A 14879-nucleotide genomic window follows, 5' to 3' on the forward strand; every position below is an offset into this window, starting at 1 on the left:
TCAAAAGATTTAAGTGAAGCTAAAAGACCAATTTTATAAGATCATACTTAAAAGATTTAAGTGAAGCACATGAAGTATTCTATAAATTGATGAAGGGACATCTCATACTAGCATGGTTCATAAAGTAAGAACAGAAAAAACACAAAGGACACAAATCATGTGAACGAAACAAAAACCAAGGTATACCGATAATTGTTGAAGAAGAAAGATGGGATGCCAACCGGGGCATCCCCAAGCTTAGATGCTTGAGTATCCTTAGAATATTTACTTGGGGTGCCTTGGGCATCCCCAAGCTTGAGCTCTTGCCTCTCTTTATTCTTCTCACATCGGTAACTCCTCGTTCTTCGAACACTTCATCCACACAAAACTTTAACAAAAACTTTGTGAGATCCGTTAGTATAATAAAGCAAATCACTACCTTTAGGTACTGTTTCAAACTCATTCCAATTTCATATTAGAACTATATCTACTGTATTCCAACTTCACCATGGTTCATACCCCCCCCCCCCGATACTACCCATAGATTCATCAAAATAAGCAAACAACACACGAAAAACAGAATCTGTCTAAAACAGGACAGTCTATAGTAATCTGAAGGTTTAGTAAACTTCTGTAACTCCAAAAATAATGAAATAAATTTGAAAATTTTAACAATTTATACAGAAGGAATGTGCAAAAATTTTCAGACCCATTTGACTTTCTAGTAAAAAAATGTAAAATCACGCGTTACAGCCAAAGTTTCTATTTTTTGTTCTGCACATAGTAAACAAGCAATCTAATCATCCTAAAACCAAAGGTTGGCACATTATTTTTATAATACAATGGATATATGTAAGGGGATAATTTTTGTGCTAACCTTGGACACAGATCTAAACAAGCAATCTCTTGGAAGCTAATCTTGTGCTAACCTTGGAACGCAGATCTGCTACGCCTCGGTAGCACACCCCAGGAGCTATGGCCAGGCCGAACGCGCCAACACGGAGGTCCTGAGGGGCCTCAAAATCAGGACCTTCAAGAAGCTAGAAGTATGCGGCAGGGGCTAGCACGACGAGCTCCAATCTGTGATGTGGTCGATCCGCACCACCGCCACCAAGCCAACGGGCGAAACCCTGTTCTTCCTCGTCTACGGAGCAGAAGCAGTCCTCCCTCATGAGGTCCTGGTGTTTGATGAGATGCAGCAGGATGCCACGCGGGGGATGGATCTCGTGCTGGGGGAGGAACATCGCCACGAAGCTGCACTACGGGCGGCAAGATACCAGTAGGCGTTGCGGCGGTACCACTGTCGCAGCATCCGCTCCCGGACTCTTGAGGTGGGTGACCTCATCCTGAGGCGGGTGCTCTCCAGGGGGGCTGCATAAGCTCTCACCCATGTGGGAGGGACCGTTCAAGGTCGTCCATGTCTCCAGGCCTGGTGCCGCGTGCCTGGAGACGCAGGACGTGGTACCCGTCCAGAAAGCCTGGAACATCCAACACCTCCGGAAGTTCTACCCATGAAGAAAGGCCCAGTGCTTGTGAAGAAGTCCCGGTGCCTGTAAAGAAAGGCCCAGTGCCTGTGAAGAAGGCCCGGTGCCTGTGAAGAAAGGCCCAGCGCCTGTGAAGCAAGGCCCCGTGCCTGTGAAGAATCACCGCCTGTGACACTCTCACGTAATAACGAGTGGGGCTATACACGCCCCGGAGCCTCAGGAGTGCTGCCCTTGGGCCTCGCGGGCTCCCTCCCACGTCGAGTGGTAGCACTTAGCTCCGCGCTAGTGAGAAGATGTCGAAGACTAGAATAGGTGCCGGACGCGGCTTTTCATTTGCTTTCTGAAGTTGGCTCGCCCCTCTTTTAATTGAAATTTGCTTTCTGGTGTCTCTTGCTGGTCCCGTCTTATCACTTTCTGCCTCTGTTTCTGCCTTCAACTCTTTGGTCGACCTGTACTCTCCCTCGCATCTATCGGTGTCAAAACCGGCAGATCTCGGGTAGGGGGTCCCGAACTATGCGTCTAGGTGGATGGTAACAGGAGACAAGGGACACGATGTTTTTACCCAGGTTCGGGCCCTCTCGATGGAGGTAAAATCCTACTCCTGCTTGATTAATATTGATGATATCGGTAGTACAAGAGTAGTTCTACCACGAGATCAGAGAGGCTAAACCCTAGAAGCTAGCCTATGGTATGATTGTTGTGATTGTGTCCTATAGACTAAACCCTCCGGTTTATATAGACACCGGAGGGGGCTAGGGTTACACAGAGTCGGTTACAAGGCAGGAGATCTACATATCCGTATTGCCAAGCTTGCCTTCCACGCCAAGGAGAGTCCCATCCGGACACGGGACAAAGTCTTCAATCTTGTATCTTCATAGTCCAACAGTCCGGCCAAAGGTTATAGTCTGGCTGTCCGGATACCCCCTAATCCAGGACTCCCTCAGTAGCCTCTGAACCAGGCTTCAATGACGATGAGTCCGGCACGCAGATTGTCTTCGGCATTGCAAGGCGGGTTCCTCCTCCGAATACTTCATATAAGATGTTTGAACACGAGGATCGTGCCCGGCTCTGCAAAACAAGTCCCACATACCATCGCAGAGAGAGTAATATTTTCACAAATCTAATTTGTTGACGTATTCTGCAGCGTGATATCACACCACAGCCAAGCCTGAATCATTTTTTACTATCCCACCTCAGCGTGTTTTGCGAGGCGGTTTCCTTGGCACGTCTTGTCGAAGCAGAGATCGTGTCCCCTTATTACGGGATTCTCATCAATACGGACGTGGGTAACCCAATCGTGCCAGTTGGTATATCTCCTCGATCGAAGGCAAGTCCCAAATGTCCATGAGGAGGACGCTTGATATTTACCCTCTTTATAAAGGGGACAAGGCTTTTTCCTCTCGATTTTAATCAAATCCGCCTCCCGCCTCGAGTTCCAACACCCAAAGCTTAGGTTTAGGCACTTCGGACCTTCAACTATGTCCAGATCCAACCTTCAAGGTCGGTGGATGCCTTCCTCCATCACGGAGGAGGACATCAAGAAGTTGAGAGAGGCCAGATATCTGACCGCTAAAATTTCGCATCAACTGCCTGCCCGAGGGCAAGTCGTCCCTACTCCCGAACCCAACGAGAGCGTCGTGTTCATCTCCCACTTCCTCCGAGGACTAGGCCTCGCTTTGGATCCCTTTGTTAGGGGTCTTATTTCTATTATGGGCTAGATTTTCACGATCTGGCCCCGGATTCCCTTCTTCACATCTCGACATTTATCATCGTATGTGAGGCCTTCCTCCACATTACACCTCACTTCGGCCTATGGCTCAAGACCTTTGATGTGAAGCCGAAGATGATCGAGGGGCATCACGCAGCGTGCGGAGGCGCCTTAATAAGCAAAATCGCTAACGCTCCATGGCCTGAGGGTTGCTTCCCAGAGGTGTCCGGACTGTGGCAGCGGGAGTGGTTCTACATCACAGCTCCCCGAAGTGCCAAGTGGGTAGCTGCCCCCATCTTTCGCTCAGGCCCCCCACCACAACTGATGTCATGGATCAGCAAGGGGCTGAGCTGGAGTCCAGCCAAGGACGTGCCAATACTGCAAAGCCATATCCGAGATCTCTTTGAGAGATATTTCAGTCTGGTTATGGTAGTGCAAGTTATGCTAGTTTGTCATGTCCAACCTTGCAAACGCCAGCCCCTTCGCATGTGGGAATTCAACCCGGAAGGACCATGAGCTATTCAACATTTCCTCGGCATGACGCATGAAGAGATCTACAAGTTGTTCTTCGGACCACAAATAATGTGTCCAGACATCACTGAGGATGCAGGTCTGAGCTGCAATCGCCCGGATACCCAAGTAAGTAGCCCTGTGCCCGGACACGCTATCCTTTATCGCCACATCGCCTTTAAAAGAGTTGTTCTTGAACCAGGAGTGGATAGCGAAGGCGAAGTAAATCAGGTGTCCGGCCCCCCTTCCTGAGACCTCACCAGATCCCGTTTTAGCCATGATGCTGGAGGTCGCGCCGTTAGAAGAAAATGAAGGGGGGAACAAGGAAGCTACTGCCTCCGCAGAGGAGGTGGTCCGGAAGGGAGGAATCCAAAATTCCTCTCCTCAGGGGAAGAAGAGGACCGCCTCTGAAGACCCAGAGACAATGATCTGAAAGCGAGGGAAGAAGTCTTCGTCAGAGGGTCCTCTGCCGGGGGATACCCCGGCTGTACTGTGCCCTCAAGGGGATCAGCCCTCCACCAAGCCGTAAGTAAAAGGGTGTTTAATAATAAGAGAAATCCTTGCTTCACTTCCGAGGAAAATAGCCGGTAATTTACCTTGTAGTTTGGATCTTAGCCCTTCTCAGTAGAGCTCGTCTTCGGGGGATCTTCTTCCAGAGATGATGGAGAGCGGAATGCCTCCCCCTGCCATACCGCCTCATGAGGCGGGCGACCCCGAGGTGTCATCGCGGAGGGTTTCTCCTGGTCCGGCAAGGCCGAAAAGTAGTCACATGGCCACCCAAAGCCCTCCGTGTCCGGCTTCTGGAAGAAGCAATCGAACGAGTCCGGCACCGCCTGGTGCACGGTCGGAGGTACTGAAGGATCTGCTAGGGCGGGCGTCTATCTCAGAAGAGCACCATGCATTGATGGGTATGGTAATTGAAAGGATTTCGTCCGCGGAGAGCGGGTTGCATGAAGCTGTCATGAGTTTACTGATAGGCTTTGAGGTACGTGAAATGATGTACCTTTTGACAGTACCGCATACTTTAAGATGCGCCCTGTATAGATAGTAGCCCCTGAGACTCTAGGTGTTGTCGAAGACGACGACACGTAGAGGATCATAGCCCCAGGTTTAATTTTGCCGCCTTGATATGCAGGTGGCGAAGTGTCCGGCGGCCAGCCGGACTGATGAATTTGCCGAGCTAAAGCGGCAACTTGATGTGGCAGATGCCGACATCGCGCTTGTCAACAAGCGGCTTGACGAGGCACAAGGTATGTAATTTCTCCGGAGACACCTGGTAAGAGGAGCTTGATGCCAGTATCTTATAACGTGTGTGCTTAATGCAGATGGGGCTGCCGCCATGGAGAGCCTTCGGGCAGAGCTTGCCCGAGCCAAAGAACAAGCCAGGAAAAGCGATGCGGCTGCCCTAAAGGCATTTGAGGAGCTAAAAGCCGAACAGGCTACTCACTGCCGAAGCAAGGAGGAAATGGCCGAGCTGGCTGTGAAGTTGAAGAACGTTGCTGACCGCTGCAAGCTTCTTGAAAAGGAAGACCGGGCGGAGCGGACAGACCTGGAGAAGGCCACGACGGCGGTCAAAGAAACTCGTTCTGCGATGAGAGCGATGAAGGAGGAGCTGCGTCAAGCTGGAGATATCACGGCTGGGAAGCCCTTTATGCTGCGGATGAAGTTCGGAGATCCTAAATATGCTCCGTTGGACCGGATGTGGAGTTCGGCGGACGCATATCTGGATTTAGCAGCGAGTGCTGCTGATGCGGCCGAACACTTCCGAGATCAAAAGGATCGTGAAGTGGAAAAGCTATTCTGGTCATAATTCAACAATCCAGAGCGTCCGCTTCCATTGACTGATCGATTGGCCGAGTGGGCCGAGCTGAATAGGTTGTCCGGACTTGCTATGAGGTATGTCGTGGATCATCTGTGGCCGGGAAGGCCAAAGCCGAACAGTTATTTTAGCTTGGTGCAGCAGTTCCTTGGTGCAATGCCGTATATCAACGCGATGAAGAGGTCAACATGCGTGGAGGGTGCGCGGATGGCCCTTGCCCATGTCAAGACATACTGGGCGGAGATGGAGGCCACCGCCGTTGCAGCCCAAGATTCGGACGGAAGCCAAGTACCTGCCGAGCACTACTTTCAAGAAGTTATGGAGGGTGCTCGTTCAATAGAGACGCAGTGCTTGAAGGATATTATGTTCGAATAACATGTATTTTCATTGAAAGCAATATTTTGTTGAAATGTAGAAGCTTTTTATACTTGTGCCTGCAAGAATTATGATACCTCATGTGCGGCCGTTTACGTATATGTATATATATAACCTGAAAGATGGCAGTCGTCAGCTTCAGCCCCCACGCACATAATGCGGGGTGTTCGCAGAAGACGCATTGTCACACTTGATCCAACGTCTTGGTCCATTAAGGAGGTGATAGCGCAGCGAACTAGGCAATCGGACCATAATGCTTTATCACTTTCACTTAGCCATAGGAGTTTGATAGTGGGGCTACTATATAGCCCCTGGTGGCTCCGCGCTCACCCGAATTCGGGGCGCGTGTGTGCTTGGCCGGGAAATGGCCCTTCGTTTAGGCAGAGGAATCTCGAAGATTCCACTAGGTCATCGAGTGGTTGACCAGTCTCACGCTATATCATGACAGTCATTTTTCGGCTTTCTCTACTAAGGTGCTCGCCTGGCTGAACCGGGGCACAATCGCAGTAGTTCTCCTGGTGTCGCCTTAGCCGATAGAGCGAAACGTAAGGCAGCAAAACATAGGAGCCGGGCAAACCCAACATTTGACCAAAGACATGATTCGGAGCTGATGCATATAAGGCCAAACTTGCGACGCCGGACACTCCCTAAGGTATTCAGTCTTTGTGATTTTGAACGGGCTAAAGCGACCTTTGTAATAAGCCCCTGGTGTCCAGGTATGTGCATTATTATGACATGGCCAGATGCCAAGATGGCAGCCTCCTTCTTAGTTGCGCTGAGAATCCGGGGGATGTGTATCAACAAGAGACAGTGAAAAAGGTTTACTCAGGGTCTTAATCTGAAAAGAATCCTTAGAACGGGTCCCTGCTGCACGTCTGGGCCTGTGTCTCCATTGTGCCGTATCCTGGATGGGTGTAGCATGATGTTCATTTGGAAAAGAGAGGAACTTAGTTGAAAAAGTAGTCGTGCAAAATGTATGTTATACTAAGTAAACAAAGTATGATTCAAGGTGGGAAGAATTGAGTTTTATTGCTGCTTGTTTACATGCGCGGAGCCCCTTGTATAGGGGTGTATAACCATCAAACCTTTAAAAATTAAATAGTTACGCCGGACTCGTCCATCCATGTCCGTGGTCTTGACGACCTATTAGGCGCTCTGGTTGGTGAGGCAGTTTAGTGTGTGGCTGTTAAAGCAGCCGCACAGTCTTTCGTGCGCAAGGAGCGCTCAATGTTTCCCTTTACTAAAATGATGCCTTGTGGACCGAGCATCTTAAGCGTAAGAGACGCATAGTGCGGTATTGCGTTGAAGCGGGCGAAAGCGCGCGTCCCAGTAGTGCTTGATAGCCACTTTTAAACGGAGCGATGTAGAAGGTTAGCTTTTCACTACGGAAGTTATCGGGAGAGCCGAATATGACTTCTAGTAGGAGGGAGCCCGAACAACGAGCCCCTCGGCCTGGTGTTACTCCTTTAAAGGAAATATTGCTATGGCTAATTTTTGTTGGGTCTACCCCCATTTTGCGGACCGTGTCCTAATGTATCAGGTTCACACTGCTGCCGCCGTCCATCAGGACTCGCGTAAAGTGGTATCCGTCAATCATCGGGTCTAATACCAAGGCAGCCCAGCCTGCGTGCCGGATACCTCCGGAGTAATCCCGATGGTCGAAGGTGATTGGTTTGGACAACCAGTGGCGAAACTCCGTTGTGATAAGCCGCATGGCACGTATCTCTGTGGGCGCCACTTTGTTTCTCCCTTTTGTCACGTGTAATACGTTTACTGTTTTTACTTCTTGTGGGAATTTCTTCTGTTCCCCAATGCTTTGCTTGTGAGGTTCATCATCGTCTTCACTTGGTGTATCCAGCCCCTTGCATTCGGCATTGAGTTTGCCGGATTGCTTGAAGACCCAACATTCTCTGTGGGTATGATTTGCAGGCTTACCAGGGGTGCTGTGGATTTGACATATCTTGTCTAGGATTTTGTTTAAGCTGGACAGTTCGTCCCTGTTATCCTTGAGAGGCAGCTTTTGCTGACCCCGCCGAGAGCTTTTGAATCCGGCATTAACTGTCGTGCTCTTCGGGCTGGTTTCCTTATTCCGACGCTGGTCTTTGCTACGTCATGGCTTCCCGTTTCCATCCCTGACTTCGGATGTACTTGGGTCGCTGGTGCTGCATCGTGCCAACCAGCTGTCCTCGCCCGCGCAAAAGCGGGTCATGAGGCTTGTTAATGCGGCCATTGTTCTTGGCTTTTCCTGGCCGAGGTGTCTGGCAAGCCATTCGTCTCGAACGCTGTGTTTAAAAGCTGCTAAGGCTTCGGCGTCCGGACAGTCGACTATTTGGTTCTTTTTAGTAAGGAACCTGTTCCAGAGTTTTCGGACTGACTCTCCGGGATGTTGAGTTATATGACTTAAATCATCTGCATCCAGTGGTCGGACATAGGTCCCTTGAAAATTGGCCTGAAAGGCGTCCTCGAGCTCTTTCCAACTTCCAATAGTGTTTTCGGGGAGGCTTTTGAGCCAATGCCTGGCTGGCCCTTTGAGCTTGAGGGGTAGGAATTTGATGGCGTGGAGATCATCTCCTCGAGCCATGTGGATGTGGAGGATGTAGTCCTTAATCCAGACCCCAGGGTCTGTTGTTCCGTCGTATGCCTCTATATTTACGGGTATGAATCCCGCTGGAAATTCATGGTCTAGCACCTCATCAGTGAAACATAGGGGGTGTGCGGCACCCCTGTATTTGGGTGTGCCGTGGTGTTCGGATATTTTTTGTGTTGCATTGCTTGCAAGAGCATGCTTTCTTGGCCCGTAGATAGATCTGGTTGGGCCATCTCTTTGATGCGAGTCCTCGTGTGGATCACGTGCTGGCTTGTGTGCGGTGCCGTGTGCCGCTCTATGTTGGCTGTGAGGTCGTCCATCCGACCGGATGGCTGCTTTGTTTTTTGATTGGGGGGCTCTAAGGCCTCCTCATCAAATTCGGGCAGTAGCTTTCGCTTCGGGTAGCTCTTTGTGTGGCGACTGCCGCCATATTTTTCTGCGTTGTTGAGTACTTTGCTCCATCTGATTCTGAGTGCATCTTCCGCAGTCTTTAGCTTCCGCTTCTGCTTTTTCAGGCTACGCACAGTGGTGACGAGCCTTTTATGCAGGTTCTTCTGCTCCAGGAACTTGTCCGGTGTGAGGTCATCCGGACTGTTATCTTCACTGGGGACGGGTTGTTTGGTTTGATTATCCAAATTATCTTGTTCGGACGGTTGCTCGATGCCATGTTCGTCGTCCGCCGGCTCACCCTGCTCTGTGGCTGGGTCTGTATGACCACTATTTCTGTCGAGGCGGGGTTTGGAGCAGCGCTTGCGCCGCCGCTTTGACTGCTTTTCGAGGGAACGATCCTTCGCTGCGTCCTTCATGGCGGGGTTCAACCACCCGTCCCTGGATGTCGCAGTTTGCTCCGAATTGAAGGTCGGAGCGATTGCAGGTGCGATCTCCTGAACATTGTCCGGTGGCAGAGCTAAATCATGCCCATCATGACAGTGCGACGCATTTGGCAAGGGCTCGAATCCGTTGAAGATTAAGTCTCCGTGGCTGTCGGCCGTGTAGTTTAAACTTCCAAACCTGACCTGATGGCCAGGGGCGTAGCTTTCAATATGCTCCAGATGGCCAAGCGAATTGGCCCGCGGTGCAAAGCCACTGAATATGAAGATCTGTCCGGGGAGAAAAGTGTCACCCTGGAACGCATCGCTAACGATGATCTAAGGAGCCATCAAGCCTGATGATGACGACACAGAGGAACTCTCAATGAAAGCACCAATGTCGGTGTCAAAACCGGCGGATCTCGGGTAGGGGGTCCCGAACTGTGCGTCTAGGCGGATGGTAACAGGAGATAAGGGACACGATGTTTTTACCCAGGTTCAGGCCCTCTCGATGGAGGTAAAACCCTACTCCTGCCAAACCCTAGATTAATATTGATGATATGGGTAGTACAAGAGTAGATCTACCACGAGATCAGAGAGGCTAAACCCTAGAAGCTAGCCTATGGTATAATTGTTGTGATTGTGTCCTACAGACTAAACCCTCTGGTTTATATAGACAGCGGAGGGGGCTAGGGTTACACAGAGTCGGTTACAAGGAAGGAGATCTACATATTCGTATTGCCAAGCTTGCCTTCCACGCCAAGGAGAGTCCCATCCGGACACGGGATGAAGTCTTCAATCTTGTATCTTCATAGTCCAACAGTCCGGCCAAAGGTTATAGTCCGGCTATCCGGATACCCCCTAATCCAGGACTCTCAGCGTCCCTCGCGAGGGGGCTGAACAGGTACCTTCGCGAGCTTCCTCCTTCTGTCTTTTCGCGAGGTACCCTCGTTCGAGCGCACAAGCTGGTGCACCTCTCCTAATCCGCGCCCCACGGGTATCGGGACGCAAAGGGCCGGGTCAAGGCCAACGGCGCCTATGACCAAGCCCCGGGTGAATGATTAACCTCTTGATGAATTTTTTGCAATTCCTAAGTGCATATCAGGTCAAGGAGGCCTCGACAGGTACTAGGAAGCAAGCGCCTCATGAGGAGGAGGCCACTGAAAACAAGTCAAGCTAAGTTATCCCTACATAAAACGACGATGTTGCGACACAGCACATGAACGAGAAACATAACATAACAATTGAGATCATAGTTCGATACACGCCCCTCCGGGGACCATTCTGGTTTCTTACTGATGCAGGAAGGAAAAGAAGAACAAAATAGAAGCGGCGCCTACAACGGTCCACGGGGGCAGGCCCCAGCGCCTTCCTGAGCTCAGCCGGACCCCTCCTCGCACTTCACGGAGGCGCGGCGACGAGACGACCCACCATCGTCTTTGAAGCGGGCACGGCGGCATGGCGGCTGGTCGTAGCCGCCACTGCTGGAGCTGTCGCTGGGGGAAGAGCTGCCATAGCCGGACGAGACGCGGTCGGCACCAAGGGTGGGTTCGCCCTCATCCTCGCCATGGCCGTCGCCAAGGCCGAGCACCTCCTCGTCGTCATTCACCTCGAGGCAGCACCCGGTGCGGTGACCATCTTCCCCAAACACCCTCACATAGAGGGTCGCCTCGCCGTCGTAGTTGAAGTGGAGGGTGCACCGCCTGCCCAGGCCGCACGCGCGGGCGAATGTCTGCCAACCGCGGGCCAGAGCTATATTTCCCGCGGCGGAGACCATGACCGTGACCCATGAAGCCCTGCTGCAGCAGCCGTCTGCCTGTAACCAAAGCCCGCCTGGACCTGAGGCCGGCAGCTCATCGGCGAAGAAGCGCGGGAGCTGAAGCCAGTTGCGTGACCGGGGAGGCCGCGCGACCACGTCACGTCTCCCTTCATCAACAGAACCGCCACGACCGGAGCGACCCCTGCCCCGCGAAGCGGCACCACCACGACTACGCAGGGCCGCAGTGGGGGTTGCGGTGTGCTTGCATGGATGGCCGCGCCCACGCTTGGGCACCGGAGAGCCGGGCCCCTCGCGAGGGGCCTTCCCCTTCTCCGCGGCAGTGAACCTCCTCGATAACGCCATCGGTAGCAGGAGAGGAGCAAGGAAGGAGAAGAAGTGGAAGAGGCAGAGGAAAGATGGGCGACGGGGGCGTCGCCCCCTCCCATTTATACCAGGAGAAGGCCAACCAGCAACCCCCACGATCATAGGTAATGATGGTTTTCCTTGCATGTCGCAGGGACTTGTCAAGTCGGGCAGTTGCCGAGGCAGCGTGGGGAAGTGGAGACGCCCACGTCCAATCAACCGCCACGCGTCGCCCCAAGCCACAGGCTATTGGGGCCCACGGTGCTTCGCCCTTGACCCCCGGCTTCGCCTTGAAGCCAAGCCTGAGCGCGCCTTGGGCCCGGGGGCTACTGTCGGCGTTCTAGGAACGGGGGTCCCCAGACTTGCCTGCCTGCGTCCCACAGCTGGCTTTGCTAGCAGGCTTGTATGGCCCATCTTCATCAACAAGGCATTCAAGACCCTCGCGAGGGGCCACGCCTTACGAGGCGGACGACGCAAGACCTCCTCAGGAGCGGCCTCGCTAGGCGGGCTTGCGAGGGGCAGAGAGATCAAGGCAAGGCAAACCTCGCGAGGTTCCCGTGACGTGAGACATGACGATCGAGACCAGGCGGGCGCCAGGCAGGCGCCAGCGCGCGCAACGTCCTTGTTTCCTCTTTGGTGCTAAGGGGGAAAGCACAGGCATGGAGTACCGAGGCATCAAGCAAAGGTTTCCATATCGGTGCAACGAGACCAAGACCGGCAGGACGGCAATACGGAGGTCACCATGGAGCCCAAGACGGCGTTACCACCAGAGCCTTTTGCAGGCGAAGACTACTTTTGTCAGGATAAGTTGTACTAGCTGTCCCCTTTCAAATTGGCCGTTGTGGGTTCCCTTCCCGCTCAATATTGGGGAAGAGGACCAAGGCCACTATAAATAGAACTATCCACCACCATAGCTGGGGGTGACCTGATCATAGACTAGAACTAGTCCATCCCCACAATCACATCCACCAAGCACAAGAACACATCAACCTCAGGAGGCTGTTCTTCCCTTTGTACTGTTCATCATCAGCCCAAGAGGCAATCCACCACCACCACACTGGAGTAGGGTATTACACCACAATGGTGGCCCGAACCAGTATAAATCTTGTGTCCCTTGTGTTGTGAGTTCGTCGAGTTAGTCTGCGAGATCTTAGAAAAACTAGGACGTGGATCGGTAGGGGGGAAATCTTTGTGCACACCCTAGAGTTCGAACCTTAAGGGTTTTGCCAGAACCCATGATCTGACAGCTGCTGGTCTACATTGTCGCAACCTCGCGGTCGGCCAGTACGGTGATGGTGGTCGAGCGACCAGAGAAGGGCAAGATCCAAGTCGTCCAGCATCCCGTCTACTACCTGAGCGAGGTGCTCTCCGCCTCCAAGCAGAACTACCCGCACTACCAGAAGATGGATTACGACGTGTACTTCGCCGCCAAGAAATTGAAGCAGTACTTCCAAGAGCACGTTGTCTCCATGGTCAGCACGGTTCCTCTCGGCGAGATCATCAGGTGCCGGGATGCCACTGGCTGAGTCGCCAAGTGGGCGCTCGAGCTAGCCGGCCACACCATCCTCTACGAGCCCCGCACTACGATCAAGTCCCAAGCTCTGGCCGACTTCCTCGTCAACTGGACCAAGACCCAGTACCTGCCACCGCCGTCGGACTGAACGAACTGGCGCATGCACTTCGACGGGTTGAAGATGCGTCTCGGCCTAGGGGCCGGCATTGTGATGTCCTCCCCGAAGGGCGACCGGCTCAAATACGCGCTCCAGATCCACTTCACCGCCTTCAATGATGTTGCCGAGTACGTAGCCCTTGTGCATGGCCTCCGGCTTGCCAAGGAACTCGGCATCCGATGCATCCTATGCTATGGCGACTCGGATCTGGTGGTGTTGCAGTGCTCTGGCGAATGGGACGCCCGTGACCCCAACATGGCAAGCTACCGCTTCCTCGTTCAGAAGCTTCCCGAATTCTTCGTGGGCTGCGAGTTACTCCATGTCCCGCGCGCGGAAAATTAGGTGGCCGACACGCTCGCCAAGATCGCCTCGTCCCGGCAATCCATCTCGTCCGGCGTCTCCCTCGAGCACCTGCACAAGCCATCCGTCAAGCCGTCTCCGGACTCCGAGTCCATCTATGTCCCGGACGCCATGGCCGCACCTGAACTCGGCACGGAGGATGCCGAACCCGGCCTAGGGACTGCTCAACCCGGCCCCGGGGCTGCGACCGTCGACTCGGCCGCCGCTGTTCCCAACAGGGGGGCTGCCATCCCAGAACCCGACATGGTGGCCGTCTTCGCCGTGGTGACGGCGCCATCATGGCCCTTGCCATCTCAGAGTTTCTGGAGAACGGGGTCGTCCCCATGGACGTGACTGAGGCCCGGCAAGTGCAGCGCCGGGCGTCCGCCTACATCATCATCAACAACGAGCTCGTCAAACGCAGCTCCACCGGCATGTTCCAGCGCTGCATCGAGCAAGACAAGAGCATTGAGATCCTCCTCGATATACACCAGGGCGAGTGCGGGCACCACACCGCCTCGCGGTTCCTGGTGGCCAAGGCTTTCCGCCATGGTTTCTACTGGCCCACAGCCCTCAAAGGCGCCGAGTCCCTCATCCTCAAGTGCGAGGGATGCCAGCGCTTCAACAGGCACAACCACCAGCCGGCGTCAGCACCTCGGACCATCCCGATTGCCTGGCCCTTCGCGGTCTGGGGACTCGACATGGTGGAGCCCTTCAAGACCGCTCGAGGCGGCATGATGCATTTGCTGGTGGCGGTGGACAAGTTCACCAAATAGATCGAAGCAAGGCCAATCAAGAAACTGGACGGGCCAATGACCGTCCAATTCGTCAAGGACATCACGGTGTGCTATGGCATGCCAAACAGCATCATCACGGACAATGGTACCAACTTCGCTAAGGGCGCGCTCGTGCAGTACTGCTCCGTCTCCGGCATCCGCCTCGACCTGGCTCCCGTTGCACACCCTCAGTCCAACGGCCAGGTCGAGCGGGCCAACGGCCTCATCCTATCTGGCATCAAGCCATGGCGTGTCGAGCCGTTCGTCCGCTCACCCGGCAGCTGGCTTGACGAGTTGCTGGCCGTGCTCTAAAGCCTCTGCACCACGCCCAACCAATCGACCGGGTTCTCCCCATTCTTCCTCGTCTATGGGGCCGAAGCCGTCATCCCAACTGATGTCGAGTTCGACTCGCCGCGTGTCGCGATGTACACCAAAGCCGAAGCGAAAGAAGCCCGCTAAGACGGCGACGACCTACTCGAAGAAGCACGCCTCCTGGCGCTCAGTCGGTCAGCCATTTATCGGCAAGGCCTGAGGCACTACCACAGCAAGAAGATCAATTCCCTTGCGTTCCGAGAGGGAGGACTCGTCCTCCGACTCATCCAGCAGCATGCCGGCCAGCACAAGCTGTCCTCCCCGTGGGAGGTCCCCTTCATCATCAACAATGCCTTGTTGGATCGCAACGCTTACTACCTCATCGATGA

At 53.5% G+C, this 14879-nt stretch overlaps 1 protein-coding gene across 1 annotated transcript; it reads left to right on the plus strand.

Moving 5' to 3' along the window:
* Positions 1–13701: 13701 nt before the first annotated feature.
* Positions 13702–14178, plus strand: LOC147979911 (uncharacterized). Its single transcript, XM_087515390.1, has one exon. It carries the CDS (start codon positions 13702–13704, stop codon positions 14176–14178), a length of 477 nt encoding a protein of 158 aa, XP_087371516.1.
* Positions 14179–14879: the final 701 nt, after the last annotated feature.

Source organism: Triticum urartu, chromosome 3A, assembly GCF_056163025.1.
Source record: "Triticum urartu cultivar PI428250 chromosome 3A, HENAU_Tu73, whole genome shotgun sequence".
Classification (NCBI taxonomy): Eukaryota; Viridiplantae; Streptophyta; class Magnoliopsida; order Poales; family Poaceae; genus Triticum; species Triticum urartu.

Bases quoted from the DNA above. Each gene is read 5' to 3' on its own strand.
- LOC147979911 (XM_087515390.1), top strand. From the start codon at position 13,702: ATGGCCCTTGCCATCTCAGAGTTTCTGGAGAACGGGGTCGTCCCCATG.